The following is a 15730-nucleotide window of genomic DNA, read 5'->3' on the forward strand; positions in this document are numbered from 1 at the left end:
GGGAGTGTCAGAACCCACATTATGGAGTTGATTGACATCAACAACAAACTCGGAGATCTGGACATGGGTGTCAATGATGCCCAAGTCGTTCATGTAGCCCTAGATTCTCTCCCCAATACTTACAGTAATCTGAGCACCACCTACAATGCTCTCAAGGAGAAATGGGATGCTAATGAGCTCATTTCCATTTGTGTTGATGAACAGGATAGGATGAGGAAGGAAAGTGCACCCACCACTACTGTGAATCTGATGGGAAAAGGCAAGGGAAAGAATCAGAACAAGTTCAAACCCAAAAAGACCGTTGCTAAGGTACCCACTGAGAAGACTGCTGCTGCAAAACTACTAAAGATTAAGTGCTATTTTTGCAAGAAAACTGGGCACATGAAGAAGCAGTGTGAAGGCTTCAAAAAGTGGATGATCAAAAAGGGTAAGAACTACTTAATTGATTCTAATTCTGTTTTAAATAATTCTGCTTTACATAGTTCAGTGTTTTCTTTGGAAATAAACTTCATTAATGTTAAACCACATACATATTGGTTGGATTCAGGCTCACCAATTCATATAACCAATTCCTTGCAGGGTTTAACAAGGAGGAGAGCTCCAAGGAAGCATGAAGATTCAGTGCATGTTGGCAATGGCATGAAGGTTGCCGTCAAGGCCATTGGTACTTTGAAGTTAGATTTGGGTTTAGGAAAGTTTCTTATTTTAGATAGTGTTTATTTTATTCCTTCTCTTAAGAGAAATTTGCTTTCAGTTTCCTTGCTAGTAAAATTTGGTTGCAGACTTATGATTGATTTTGATGGAATAAAGATTTTTCAAGGTTCAGATTTTCTTGGATGTGGAGTTTTTATGCATGATTATTTGCAGTTAAACTATTCTATAGCTAAACAAGAAATCATGTTGATTGAAAATAGTGAAAACACATTAAGCAATAACACTATTATTGGTGTTAAAAGAACCATCTTTAATGATAAATCTGCATATCTGTGGCATAGAAGATTAGGGCATATTTCAAAAGATAGACTCAAAACACTGATAAAGAATAAAACTCTACCTGAACTAGATTTTAGTGATATGTCAGATTGTATAGAATGTTACAAGGGTAAGATGACTAACTTAAGTAAGAAAACTGCAGTAAGAAGTCAAAAACTCTTGGAAATCATACACACTGACATCTGTGGAAGTTTTAAGCATAAGACTATCTGTGGAAATTCCTATTTCATTACCTTTACAGATGATTGTTCTAGATATTGCTATGTTTACTTACTATCAGAAAAATCACAAGCACTTCAAGCTTTTAAAATTTTTAAAACTGAAGTTGAACTACAGCAAGAAACAAAAATAAAGATTGTGAGATCTGATAGGGGAGGAGAATTTTATGGAAAATACACTGAGGCAGGCCAGCAAAAGGGACCTTTTGCATTATACCTTCAGGAACAAGGCATTAAGGCCCAGTATACCACTCCATATAACCCTCAACAAAATGGAGTAGCAGAAAGAAAGAATAGAACATTTCTAAATATGGTTAGGAGTATGATGTGCACTAGTGGTTTGCCTAAATTTTTATGGGGTGAAGCCTTAAAGACTGCAAATTATATTTGCAATAGAGCACCAAGTAAAGCTGTAGAAAAGACACCATTTGAGACTTGGTGTGGTAGGCAGCCAAGCTTGCATCACTGCCATGTGTGGGGATGCAAAACTGAGGCAAAAATGCCAAGTGCATTAACACAGAAACTTGAGTCAAAAACAGTTAGTTGTAACTTCGATGGATATTGTGAAAAGTCTAAAGGTTTTAGATTTTATGCAGCTCATCACATTCCTAGAATTTTTGAAACAAATCAAGCAAAATTCCTAGATGAAGTAGTGTGTAACTCAATTTTTGAAGATCTTTCTTCAGATTTTGAAGAAATCACAAGTGATGAAACCTTAGTACAATATCGACCTTTAATGCAGAACCAAACTACAACTACTGAATTCACGGAAACTACAGTTTTAGATCAAAACACACCTATTCCGGTAACTGAAGTACCACAAAACATAACTGTAGCTGAACAAATAGCATAATTACCCCAAGACATGGATTTAGACCAAAATCCAGATTTACAGCAAAATGCTGTACCTGAACCCCAAATTAAAAAATCTCAAAGACAAAGAAAACCTACTTATGATGAAAACAGTGATTATTTTGTGTATCTACAAGAAACTGATGATATTCTTGCAGAGGATAATGATCCGACAACCTACAAGCAAGCTGTTGAAAGTCTAAATTCAGAACAGTGGCAGTTGGCTATGGAAGCTGAGTTAGATTCCATGAGTCAAAATTCAGTGTGGGAGTTGGTCAATCCAGATCCAAAACACAAAGCTATAGGTTGTAAGTGGGTGTTCAAGACTAAAAGAGATAAAAATGGAAACATTGAAAGACATAAAGCTAGGCTTGTAGCTAAAGGTTTCACACAAAAGGAAGGAATAGATTATACAGAAACTTTCTCTCCAGTCTCCACTAAAGACTCATTCAGAATCATAATGGTCCTAGTAGCACATTTTGATATGGAGCTACATCAAATGGATGTAAAAACTGTATTCCTGAATGGAGAATTAGAAGAAACGATCTATATGAAACAACCTGAAGGATTTGTGAAAACCAGAAAAGAAAATCATGTATGCAGACTCAAGAAATCAATCTATGGACTTAAGCAAGCTTCGAGACAATGGTACAAGAAGTTTGATTCAGTAATTTCATGTTTTGGTTTTACAGAAAACATTGTAGATGAGTGTGTATACCTAAAGACAGCTGGGAATGATTTTATTTTTCTCATACTGTATGTAGATGATATTCTGTTAGCTAGTACTAATATGAAATTGTTGAAAGACACTAAAGCTTTTCTGTCTAACAATTTTGATATGAAAGATCTAGGTGAAGCATTTTATGTCTTGGGAATTAAAATAAAGAGGGACAGAAAACAAGGTCTTTTAGGCTTATCTCAAAATTCTTACATCTGTAAAGTTTTGAAAAGATTTGGCATGGAATCTTGTGCTTCTGGTGAAGTCCCTATGTCTAAAGGAGATAAATTTTCTAAAAATTCTAAAAATGGGGGGAAGAGTGGTGACATGGAAAGCAGACCATATGCTAGAATTATTGGTAGCTTAATGTATGCTCAGGTCTGTACTAGACCTGATCTATCTTTTGCAGTAGGCATCCTATCCATATTTCAGTCTAATCCCAGTCATCAACATTGGGTTGTAGGAAAGAAAGTCCTTAGGTATTTGCAGAGAACAAAAGCTCACATGTTAGTTTATAAGAGAGTGCAAAACCTAGAATTACATGGTTACACTGATTCAGACTTTGCAGGTAACTATCCCAGCTCTATGAAATCCACCTGTGGATATGTTTTTATGCTTGCTGGAGGTGCTGTGGCATGGAAAACCATGAAACAAAAACTGATCGCCACCTCCACAATGCAAGCAGAATTCATAGCTGTTTATGAAGGGGTTTGTGAGGGTTTATGGATTAAGAATTTTTTGATGCAAACTAAAGTTCTCAAAACTATAGTTTTAGGGGCACTCAAAGTGTTCTGTGATAATGAAGCTGCTGTTTTCTTTGTGAAGGATAGTAAAAGATCAAATAATTCTAAACACATTGATCTCAAATACTACAGTGTGAGACAAAGGGTAGACCTTGGTGACATTGAAGTTTTGAATATTAATACAGAAGCTCAGCTAGCTGATCCATTCACTAAAGCCTTACCAGTTGCAAGTTTTCAAAAGCACATTAAGAATCTGGGAATTTTATCACAATTAGATTCTTGAGCTCAGTGGGAGTCACCTCTCATTTTTAGAATTCGAATTTTTGTAATGAGCTCTATTTGAACTGTTTTTTCATTCCTCAGCTTATTTGTAAATTTCATTGTGTAATTTATTAATAAAATTCAATTTTCCAGTTACAGTTTTATTTATGGTACCATTTTGATTCACTGGAAATATTGAAATTATTATGTCTGTGTATTATCAAGTGAATCTTTTCAGGTTAAGGAAGCAAGCAACAGATTCACTAATTTTCAGTGCTTGCTAATGAGATTTTGAGTTGTCGAAATCATTATGTTGGACTATGAGCAAGGAACCTTACAGGTAGACATATTATTTTTCCAATTGCTCTTCTGTTTATCATTTTAAGCTTATGTGATGTACATCAATTTGTGTTGGTGGTCTTTAACTGACTTGATCATGTTGATCAAAATCAGTTCTAGATTCTGCATTAGTTCTGTACATCGACCAAGCTGGATAAGTTATGAGTTTGTTCTTGTATTTCAGTGCACACTTCATTGGTTGATTACTTTCTCATTATGGTTCAAATGCTATGCATAAAGATAATGTCAGTTCAAGTGGGAGAAATGTTGGAAAATATTTTGAACTTGTCATTATCTAAAAGTATTCAGATAATAGTTTTGATTTAATGAGAAACTAATTAACAGAAATACATATCTAAAACTTTATTCTGTTATCAATTTGAAATTATGTCTCATTTGAAGTAGGAGACTTATCTGCTAATGAACCTGATTAACATTAAGGATATATACATGATAAACATCAAGTATCTGCAGATGAAATCTTTAGGAAATCTTGGACTCCTTATGGGATGAGCACAAGATTGATATTGGCCCCTATATATAGCAGATTAAGTCCCTGTGTTAGCTACCTGTTTTAGCATTTAGTTCAGTCCCATTCTGAAAGCTTAGAGTAGTATAACATAGAAGACTTGTTCTTCTCATTTGTTTCTGGTTCTGTGTTGGTGCATTGAAGTTTCTGGAGTTAGCAAGCTTTTGGAGTTCGTGGCTTTTGGAGTTGCTGTGCAGAGTGCAGACAAGGGACGTTTGTGGTTGTCAAGCTGTTGCTGGGTTTTTGCTACTGAAGAACAGAAGAGATGGCTGCTGGACAATACATTGAACCTCTAAACAATGGTAATCATAATGACCCACTATGAAATTTATATACTGTGGCTATTGTCTTTTGTGTTCTTTTGATGTATTGTTTTTGTTTTCTTTACATCACTTGGTCCTACAACTGCTTATTGGTGTGCCAGAACTGCCGAGAATAACACGAAGTTCTTCCTTTTCATTTTTTCCTGCTGTGAGAATTAATATATAAATTGTTCTATCACCCTTTCATCATTATCTTTTCTTTTTATAATTTTCTGTTTATTTTCTAATTTGATCATATTATCTTGTAAAGGTTTTAGCAAACTAAATAAAAATCCTTGACAATTGATCATTTTACTGTTACATCCATTAAATTTCAAATCATGCTCATAAGGACAAACTTTTGCACATAATGACAAATTGTTATTTTGTATCATATGTTAATAACACATTTAAAATTGGAAAAATTTCACAAATAGCACTCAACTATGACTCATTCGACACTTTGGTCTAGGGGTCATCATGGGCCGGGCTAGGGCCGGCCCTACCCTAAATTTTAGGGCTTAGGGTCGGGCAGGGCCGGGCCTAGTCAAAGTCAACAAAATTTAGGGCCGGGTAGGGTCGGGCCAGGGCTTAAATATGCTAACCCTTACCCGCCCGAAAAGCCCGATCCGTTAGGGCCGAAAGGGCTGGGTCGGGTCGGCCCTCAAATAGGGCCAAATAGGGCTGAAATGGGCCAAAAAGGGCCTTATTTTGTTTAACAAAAAAAAAAACAATATTTTTTTCTTCTCAAAATATGGCTTAATGGTATATATTGGTGATAAAAGACTCATTGTTTTTTATTGAACATATTTTATATTAATGTAATACTTGTAACTTATAACATTTATTAATCTTACTTAAGGTGGTTATATTCAATTAACTATCTATATAAATCTCCCAATATTAATTGTTGTCTAACAAAGAAAATAGAAATTAAAGAAAACAAAACTTATGAAATCAATTACAAAGAAAGAGATAAATTGCATATTATAGAAAAAAGAGAAACGTAATTAAAAAATAGAAAAAAATATATGGCTTATTCGGGCGGGCCAAAAATTTCGAAATGGAAATTGACCAATCTGACAATGCTCATGGAGGGTAACAAGCCTAATAAACTAGTTATACTACATTACAAGGCATATAAGGATTATGTGCGATCCAAAAATTTTGAAATGAAAATCGACCAATCTGAAAATTCTTATATGTTTATACAATAGTGATAGGTATTGTATAAAGAAATTAGGCCGATCCGCCGTGAATAAGGCGTCCAAAGTAGCGGTCAACGCTTTGCACAAGCAAACTTCCCTAAGGAGAGAGGCACCATGCGCGGACAAACGTTGCGGAATTTTGACATCCGTAAGTAGACCCCCTACCCATGAGAGTGTGGGAGCTGAAAGATCGAAAAAAATGAATTGCCAAGGACCGATTAAGAGCATATTTGTTTTATGTTCTATTTAGGGTATTGAGTTGACCGGGTAGATCGAGGTCCAACCGAAGGCGGAAATTGCTGAAATTTCTACCACTAACATATATTCATATGAAAACAACATCCAGCGGTTCATTTTAAAAAATTCCATTTCGTCCCCCATTTTGCTCATGGAGGGTAACAAGCCTAATAAACTAGTTATACTACATTACAAGGCATATAAGGATTATGTGAGATCCAAAAATTTTGAAATGAAAATCGACCAATATGAAAATTCTCATATGTTTATACAACATTGATAGGTATTGTGTAAAGAAATCAGGCCGATCCGCCGTGAATAAGGCGTCCAACGTAGCGGTCAACGCTTTGCACAAGCAAACTTTCCTAAGGGGAGCGGCACCATGCGCGGACAAACGTTGCCGAATTTTGACATCCATAAGTAGACCCCCTACCCATGAGAGTGTGGGAGCTGAAAGATCGAAAAAAGTAAATTGCCAAGGACCGGTTAAGAGCATATTTGTTTTATGTTCTATTAAGGGTATTGAGTTGACCGGGTAGATCGAGATCCAACCGAATGCGGAAATTGTTAAAATTTCTACCACTAACATATATTCATATGAAAACAACATCCAGCGGTTCATTTTAAAAAATTCCATTTCGTCCCCATTTTGCTCATGGAGGGTAACAAGCCTAATAAACTAGTTATACTACATTACAAGACATATAAGGATTATGTGCGATCCAAAAATTTTGAAATGAAAATCGATCAATCGGAAAATTCTTATATGTTTATACAATAGTGATAGGTATTGTGTAAAGAAATTAGGCCGATCCGCAGTGAATAAGGCACCTAACGGAGCGGTCAACGCTTTGCACAAGCAAATTTCCCTAAGGGGAACGGCACCATGCGTGGACAAACGTTGCGGAATTTTGACATCCATAAGTAGACCCCCTACCCATGAGAGTGTGGGAGCTGAAAGATCGAAAAAAGTGAATTGCCAAGGACCGGTTAAGAGCATATTTGTTTTATGTTCTATTTAGGGTATTGAGTTGACCGGGTAGATCCAGGTCCAACCGAATGCGGAAATTGTTGAAATTTCTACCACTAACATATATTCATATGAAAACAACATCCAGCGGTTCATTTAAAAAAATTCCATTTCATCTCTCATTTTGCTCATGGAGGGTAACAAGCCTAATAAACTAGTTATACTACATTACAAGACATATAAGGATTATGTGCGATCCAAAAATTTTGAAATGAAAATCGATCAATCTGAAAATTCTTATATGTTTATACAATAGTGATAGGTATTGTGTAAAGAAATTAGGCCGATCCGCAGTGAATAAGGCACCTAATGGAGCGGTCAACGCTTTGCACAAGCAAACATCCCTAAGGGGAGCGGCACCATGCGCGGACAAACGTTACGGAATTTTGACATCCATAAGTAGACCCCCTACCCATGAGAGTGTGGGAGCTGAAAGATCGAAAAAAGTGAATTGCCAAGGACTGGTTAAGAACATATTTGTTTTATGTTCTATTTAGGGTATTGAGTTGACCGGGTAGATCGAGGTCCAACCGAATGTGGAAATTGTTGAAATTTCTACCACTAACATATATTCATATGCAAACAACATCCAACGGTTCATTTTAAAAAATTCCATTTCGTCCCCCATTTTGCTCATTAAGAAGTTAACATTACATTGGTAAAAAAGTTTCAACTCGACCAATTGATTATTTTTAGTTATGTTGATTACTTGATTTATTTCAAAATTGGTATTACATGAATATATTGTCCAATTTGAAATAATAGCTTTGTAATTATTACAGTTAATTAGTTAACAGTAATTATTGGTAAATATTAAAATATCCATAAGATTATATTAAAACGGCGGCGTTTTTGCCGAATTAACGGTTAATTCTTTAAAAAAAATTATTTTTTTCTTCTCAAAATATGGCTCAATTTAAAAGACTCATTTCCTAATATGGTAGATTGAAATAATTTTCTACACTTCCATAGTTTTATTACTTTTATACATATAACACATGTAATAGAAAATAACAAAAATAAAATATAAATTTTAGGGCCGGGTTAGGGCCGGGCTTTAAGGGCCGGGCCGGGCCTAGCCCTTACGGGCTCAATCGGGCCGGGCCGTAGGGTAGGGCCGGGCTTTATTTGTGTGACCCATACCCTACCCTAAATAAAAAAGGGTCGGGCCGGCCCGCCCTAATGGAAGGGCCGGGCCGGGCTTCGGCCCTACGGGCCGGGTGGGCTTAGGGCCCAAGGGCCATATGATGAGGCCTACTTTGGTCACTGAAGTTTCAAATATATCACTTTGGTCACTCAACTATTACACTGTCAATCACTTAAGTCACTTTGTTAATTTTTTTCATTAAAAAAAATTATAAAAAACACTCTTTGAGTGACTTAAGTGATTGACAGTGTAATAGTTGAGTGACCAAAGTGATATATTTGAAACTTCAGTGACCAAAGTGTCGAATGAGTCATAGTTGAGTGACTATTTATGGAATTCTCCCTTTAAAATTATAACAATCAGAAATGGATACTAAATATTAATTATTTTCTTTAATTCAAGTTCCTTTTTGTTCAAATAAAGAGAGAGAATCCACATCAAACCACCAAAAAAGAAATCAGACACACGTTCAGCTCTTCTACTACTCTCATACTCGTCTAATTCTGCTATTGCATTGGTACTTATCCAATTCTGCTACTGCTTGAAGATTGACACAATATTGAATGTTAGCTTTGCTACTGCTTTGAGATGGAGATGGGATAAAGGTTAGCTCTGCTACTACTTGAAGAACCTCTCACTCTAAAATAAAAAATTACAATTTTCTCATCTTAGCATATGATCTTGATTTCAATTACAAACGAGCATCAAGAAGTAACTTGCATGTTTTTCATCATATCTAAGACACCAAAAACCGTTTATATAAGTGTCCCTTCTTTTTTAGGCCATCCAGTAAAGTGTTGTAAGTAACAATACCGGTGAGATTTCTGGCAAAATCCAGCGACCTCTAGTAAGGTTTTCGATAAAGTCTGCTGTCTTCCGACAAGGTTTCTAGTGAAGTCTCCGATAACTTCTTTCTCTTCCACCCTCTTTCTCTATGTGATAAAAGGGGAGAGAGAGCAAAATAACAAAAAAACAAAACATAACTTAATTGAGTATTAGAGAATAAAATCAATTATCTTATGGTGAAAATAATGTCGCTAAAAGCCTAAAATAGTAGAGAGATTCCTGCAATCGATATGAAAATTCTTATCTTCCAAAAAACACATAAGATTCTCATCCATCATAATACCAATAAATTTGTTAGACATAAGAGAAACACCGAGTGAGCAGAGAGCGGGCACGTCATGGCTCTGGAAGCTCCCCTTCTTCACAAACCCACAACCCGATTTTCATTCAACCACCGCCGTGTCGCCGCCTCTGCCGCCGCTTTTCTTCGACTTCACAGAGGAGGACCTCATTCCCCATTCTCCGTCGGGAAAACCACTCGTCGTATCCCAACCACCATATTGGCGGCTAAGGCGGGTGCTGTGACGGAGCCGGTGACGCAATTGGAGTCAAAGCCGGTGAGAATAGTAGCCCTTGTCGGCAAAGGTAGCGTCAGCCCTCTCAAGGCTACACCTTGGGAAGACGTCATGCTTCACACCGTAAGTAAAACCCAAAAAAGTTTGCAACTTTAGTGAAAACTTGTATTGAATTCTCATATGAACATGAATTGTAAAAAGGGTAGTAATCTTTTGTTACCAGAGATGCTTTTGTTTCCAGAGGTGTTGTTGTTACCGTGTCCATAGAGTAAAATTGTTGCTGGGTAAATAGATGTTATTGGAGTTTGTGTGTAATTTGAGGTATAACATTGAGTCTTTACTTTAGAAAATGATGGTGAGCTTGAGGGGATGAGGTGCATAGTGATGTTTTACAGCTGAGACAAACCTGTATGAGAAAACATAAGAAATGGCCTGCCTCATTCAGTGTTGTAGGTCTTGGTTTAAATTTTCAGTTTAGCTTGTGCCTTTGTATGACCATTTTTGCCTGTTTATAGAACTGAAGGACCTCCATTTTAATGTTAGTGAGCTTACCTTGTGCTTTTAGATTTGTAGCGTCTAGTGCTTGGTTAACGATTCTCTCAAAGGCATGGGTTTTTCGTGTCAATTTTTGTGATACATTGTCTTTGAACAGGTGAAACGACTGAAATGGGTAGATGAAGGGTTTGAGATGGTTGTATTTACGGATGATATCTTCCAATCTAATGATCAAAATGTGGTGAGTTTCCGGGTGGAATTACAACGTGCTGATATTTTGGTAATCGTTGCTGTTACGAATCAAGAATCCGTCAAGTGGATTCAAGCTAATAGTGGGAATATTCAAAACATAATCTGTTTTGACTCATCTCCCAATTTGCAAAACAAGTTAGGAGGATCTTATATTCACGGTGCAGGCAAAGGAGATATCTTTGGCAAAATGTTTGACACTGCCGAATCAAAGAAAAGCAGTGAATCAATGAAAGTGGTACAGACTGTGTCACAGGCGTGGGAGCGGCATAATTCTGATGATATAAGGTTTTGTTTGTTGGTTATAATCAATGGGTATATAAGACCGGTGCCAATCCTGCAGAATCTGAGATCAAAAGGTCTTTCTACTCTGAGCTGCATGGTGAAGAACTGTGGACCTCAGATACTGAACTGCCTTCTGGATCCCAATTGTAGGAAAGCGCTTCAATGCTTGAATGAGTGCAGTCCAGTGGATCAAGTGTGTAACTATCGGTGCATTGCTTCGTATGAGAGTCCAGTTCTAGAAGCGTTTTCTCTCTGTGTGCTGCAGAAGCACAATTGTCTTGATTTGGATGCAAAGATCTCTGACAAACCATATGTGCCACCCATGGTTAAATTTCGAGGAAAGGACTTGTGCCACGAAACTGCTGAAGATCTTTTTGTTGGTTGGTTGGGAAGTTTGGATTGGAGTTGGCGTGTCGTGGCAGGGCAGAACCCAGCATATGATCAATTCCCTTGCCAGTACCAACTATTTTACAGGGGCAAGGCAAAAGGTTCATTTTGGTATGAGCCAGTTTTTCAGGTGAAAACACTGGAGGGGAAGATGGTTTGGAGGAGGCGGAAGTATCGTGTCAAGAGAAACAAAGTCCCAGGGACATTCCAATTCAGTGTCTTGGACAATGGGGTTGTTTCAAATGAGTCATGGACAATCGTGGATGTAGCTGATGATCTTAGTTGGGGTTTGTTTTACTACTCTGGTGCTGCAAGAGTTGCTGGACAATCTTATACTGGCGCTGTGCTTGTCAGTCCAGATGGGGCATACCCAAATGATGTGCATAGGAGCAGATTAGTTTCCGCTTTGGAGAACTGTGGAATTAAAGAGTGGGAGCTGTTTACAGTTAACAATTCTTCGTGTGCTAATCCTCCATTGGGGATTCCTGAGGGTTCACGTTTGCATTCCGTGATAGAAGTTAAAGATCAGAAATCTTTGTCGGATTTGGCAGAGGTATGAACTTCAAATACCATTGTCCATGAATGAGTCAATGAGTCATTTACTCGCAAAAGAAGCAGCCTCAAGGGACTGGGAAAACTATGAAGGTTGGTAAGGTTTAGGTGTGACTGCTTTTAGGCTTTTAGCATTGAGAAATGAATTTGACTAAAGAAGCTTATTGAAGTCCCTGCTCGATTCATAGTCATTTGTATCATTATCTGCTCACTTGACATTTACTTGCCACAGAAAGAAAGAGGAGCTCAATTAAGCTAAATGTATGCATTTAGTATCCTGTAAAGTTGTCTGTTATTGTAAACTACTGTGAATTGAGAATTATTTGCATGTAAAGCTAAATAGGTGAATTCAATGAATATAGAAGTCTTGAAAGACTCTTGATAATTGCAAAAGCGAGTGGATACTGGGATGTAATGCCTTTTATTTTAGATTACGAGAGGCCTTATAGGCCAGAACAAAAGAAACAAACTAACTAAAAGTCCTAACAGCAGGTCTAATTCTGAACTTCCTAACTGTAGCAACAGAGTCCATATCATCTAAATAAGCTTAGCTTGCAACTTCCAAGTTGCAAGGCATGAGAGGGAGGGAGGGAGGGTTGAATTTCTTAGCTTGCAACTTCCAAGTTGCAAGGCATGAGAGGGAGGGAGGGAGGGTCTTCAAATTCAAGAGTTCCATGGTCCTGGGAATGTAATACCTTGTACTTTCAAGATCTATCTTTATTCTTTAGACAAAAAAGGAAAAGACATAAAAATCTGCAAGGTGTACACTGTTCAGAAAAAGAAAAAAGAAAAAAAATTCAAAAATATGGTTCACAAAAAAATATATGCACCAGCTGGGGATCGAACCCAGGTTTGTACCATGGCAGGGTACTATTCTACCACTAGACCACTGGTGCTGGATAATAAATGAGTGACTTCCAAGAAATTAGGAATTTCCGAGCGTAGTTGCTTCCAAGAAATTCGATTCCAAGAGGGGTTGGATTAGATCGAAACAATGATGTTTGCGGTCGATCGTTTAGGAGAACTCTAAGTTTGGAGAACTCTACAAGCTCCAAGCTTGGAGTGATCACGAACCCCCATAGTTCGGCTTAATTTGGTATCTCCTATGATAAAGAAATGAGGGTAGAAGAAAGGATGTTGGAAGTCCTTGAAAAAACAAGAGGAAAGTAACAAAAACTTCAAAAAATGGGAACGTTTAGAAAAGTTTACCTTGAAAAATTGTCGGAAATCTTGACAGGAAAAATGTCGCCTGAAAAGTCACCGGAAACGTGGCCGGAAAAGTTGTTGACCAGAGGTTGACCGTTGACTATCGCTGACGTGGCACTGGTGTTGACATGTCAGGATGATGTGGCTGTGTTGCTGACGTGGCGATCTTGCTGACGTGGCAGAAACTGTAGGTCAGTGGGTCTTCTGATGGCAAGTGGGCTGTGGGGCACTCTCTTTTCTTTTCCTTCTTCTTCTTCTGCGGGCACCGTGCCCTAATTTCTTTTCTTCTTTCTCTTTCTTCTTCTTTTTCTTCTTCTGATGGGGCCTGCACCCTCATTTCTTTTCTTCTTCTGCTGGGCCCGCGCCTTCCTTTCTTTTCTTCTTTCTCTGTCTTCTTCTTTTTCTTCCTGCTGGGGCCCGCGCCTTCCTTTTTTTCTTCTTTCTGTTTCTTCTTCTGGGGCCCGCGCCCTTTCTTTTCTTCTTCTCTTTTCTCTTTCTTTTCTTCTGACCAAGCACGTGGCCGGCTCTCCCACTTTTTTCTTCCTCAGATGGCATTGACCGAGACGTCCTTCTTCCGATTCCTTGAATTTGACTCTAAAAAGGCTGATTGGAAGGTGGCAAACCGGGCAGGAATATTTAGGGTTTGGTTATTAAGTTTTTGGGTTAGGGCTTCGTGCTGATAACGTATTTTAGGGAAATGAGAATTGAGAGAAAATCACTGTGTATTCTCATTGATAGTAGGGGCCTCTTTATATAGAGGATTCCAATGTATAGAATCTCAATCATACAAGGAAAGTAATAGTACATTGAATAGGAATTTAAATAATTCTAATTTAACCCTATTACCACTAGGTCAAGTAACCTAGAGTTTGGACCAAACACAAATTATGATTTACTTGAAAAAAGTTGTTATTTTGTTATCATATGTCAATAATATATTTAAAATTATAACCATCAAAAATGGATACTAAATATTAATTATTTTCTTTAATTCAAGCTCGTTTTTGTTCAAATAAAGAGAGAGAACCCATAACTTTAGTTGAGACTCCTGTTATTATCTCAGGATGCTCTCTTAACGCTTCTTATTGTAATTTGAGGTTTAGGCTTAATGTCTCTCCCATTTATTCTGCGGTTTCATCAATGGTTAAGGCTTAGGGGCAGCCGTATTTGGCGCTTCCTTTCATAAAGAGAGAGAACCCATAATAGACCACCACAAAAAAAAAAATCGGACACTCGTTTAGCTCTGCTACTGCACTCGTACTCGTCCAATTCTGCTACTGCACTCGGACTTATCCAATTCTGCTATTGCTTGAAGATTGAGACAATATTGAAGGTTGCTACTACTTTGAGATGGAGATGAGATAAAGGTTAGCTCTGCTACTACTTGAAGAACCTCTCACTCTAAAATAAAAAATTACAATTTTCTCATCTTAGCATATGATCTTGAATTCAATTACAAATGAGCATCAAGAAGTAACTTACATGTTTTTCATCATATCTAAGACACCAAAAACCTTTTATGAGTGTCCATTCTTTTTGAGGCCATCCATTAAAGTGTTGCAAGTAACGATACCGGCGAGATTTCAGGCAAAATCCGGCAACCTCTAGCGAGGTTTTCGATAAAGTCCGTTGTCCTCTGACGAAGTTTCTAATGAAGTCTCCAATGACTTCTTTCTCTTCTACCCTCTTTCTCTATGTAATAAAAGAGGCGAGAGCAAAATAATTCAAAAAAAAATTAAGGTTGAGTATTAGAGAATAAAATCAATTATCTTATTAGAAAATTACAAGGAAGTGTCACTTTGAGAATTATATTAGTCATAAGGCTACCTAAATTATTTTGTACACATAAGGTCACTTTTGGGCTCAAAATCATGGGTTAATTACATATAAGTGCATCTTTAAATGTTTTTTTAGCCATAAGGTCACCAACTGGTTTTTTTCCCTCATAAGGCCACTAGATTAAAAATTGTGTTATATTTTGGATATTAAAAACCAACATATTTACATAAATGCCACTAGAGTACAAAGTCAACAATCATTCTCTCTCTCTCTTCTCCGGCGGGGTCTCCGGCCAACTTCCGGCGGTCTTCGGTCAACCTCCGGCGAGTCTCCGGTCAACCTCAACGCGGGTCTCTAGCCAACCTCCGGCAGGTCTCCGGCCAACTTCCGGCGAACTCCCGCGACCACAAAATCTACTGTCACTAACAACAAAAGCTACTGTGGCTAGCAACAAAAGCTACTCTAATGAGATTTCCGGCAACCTCCGGCGAGGCCACAAAAGCTACTGTCACCAGCAACAAAAGCTACTCTGATGAAATTTCCGGCAATCTTATGTGAGGTCACAAAAGCTATTGTCAGTTTGTCACCAACACTAAAAACTACTTTCACCAACAACAAATATTATTGTCACCAACAACAAAAGCTACTCTGATGAGTTCTCCGACGAGGTCACAACAACTACTGTCATAAAAAATAAAAGTTACTGTCACCAGCAACAAAACTACTCTCAGCAACACTAAAAGCTATTCCCACCAGCAACAAAAACTACTGTCACCAGAAACAAAAACTACTGTCACCAACAACAAAAACTACTTTCACCAATATCAAAAAATATACTC

General features: G+C 37.6%; 1 protein-coding gene and 1 non-coding gene across 2 annotated transcripts; one reads left to right on the forward strand and one right to left on the reverse strand.

The window, feature by feature from the left end:
- The first annotated feature begins 9618 nt into the window (after window positions 1-9618).
- On the forward strand, window positions 9619-12305 carry LOC112189885. Its single transcript, XM_024329263.2, has 2 exons — window positions 9619-10061; window positions 10591-12305. The coding sequence occupies exons 1-2, from the start codon at window positions 9762-9764 to the stop codon at window positions 11911-11913; spliced, it is 1623 nt and encodes a 540-aa protein (XP_024185031.1). The 5' UTR covers window positions 9619-9761; the 3' UTR covers window positions 11914-12305.
- Window positions 12306-12731: 426 nt separating this feature from the next.
- Window positions 12732-12802, reverse strand: TRNAG-GCC. The gene has a single exon. It is a non-coding gene; the product is annotated as a tRNA-Gly (tRNA).
- Window positions 12803-15730: the final 2928 nt, after the last annotated feature.

Source organism: Rosa chinensis, chromosome 2 (assembly GCF_002994745.2).
Source record: "Rosa chinensis cultivar Old Blush chromosome 2, RchiOBHm-V2, whole genome shotgun sequence".
Classification (NCBI taxonomy): Eukaryota; Viridiplantae; Streptophyta; class Magnoliopsida; order Rosales; family Rosaceae; genus Rosa; species Rosa chinensis.

Bases quoted from the DNA above. Each gene is read 5' to 3' on its own strand.
- LOC112189885 (XM_024329263.2), top strand. From the start codon at position 9,762: ATGGCTCTGGAAGCTCCCCTTCTTCACAAACCCACAACCCGATTTTCA. The intron at 10,062-10,590 runs GTAAGTAAAACC...GTCTTTGAACAG, and splicing joins AAGACGTCATGCTTCACACC to GTGAAACGACTGAAATGGGT.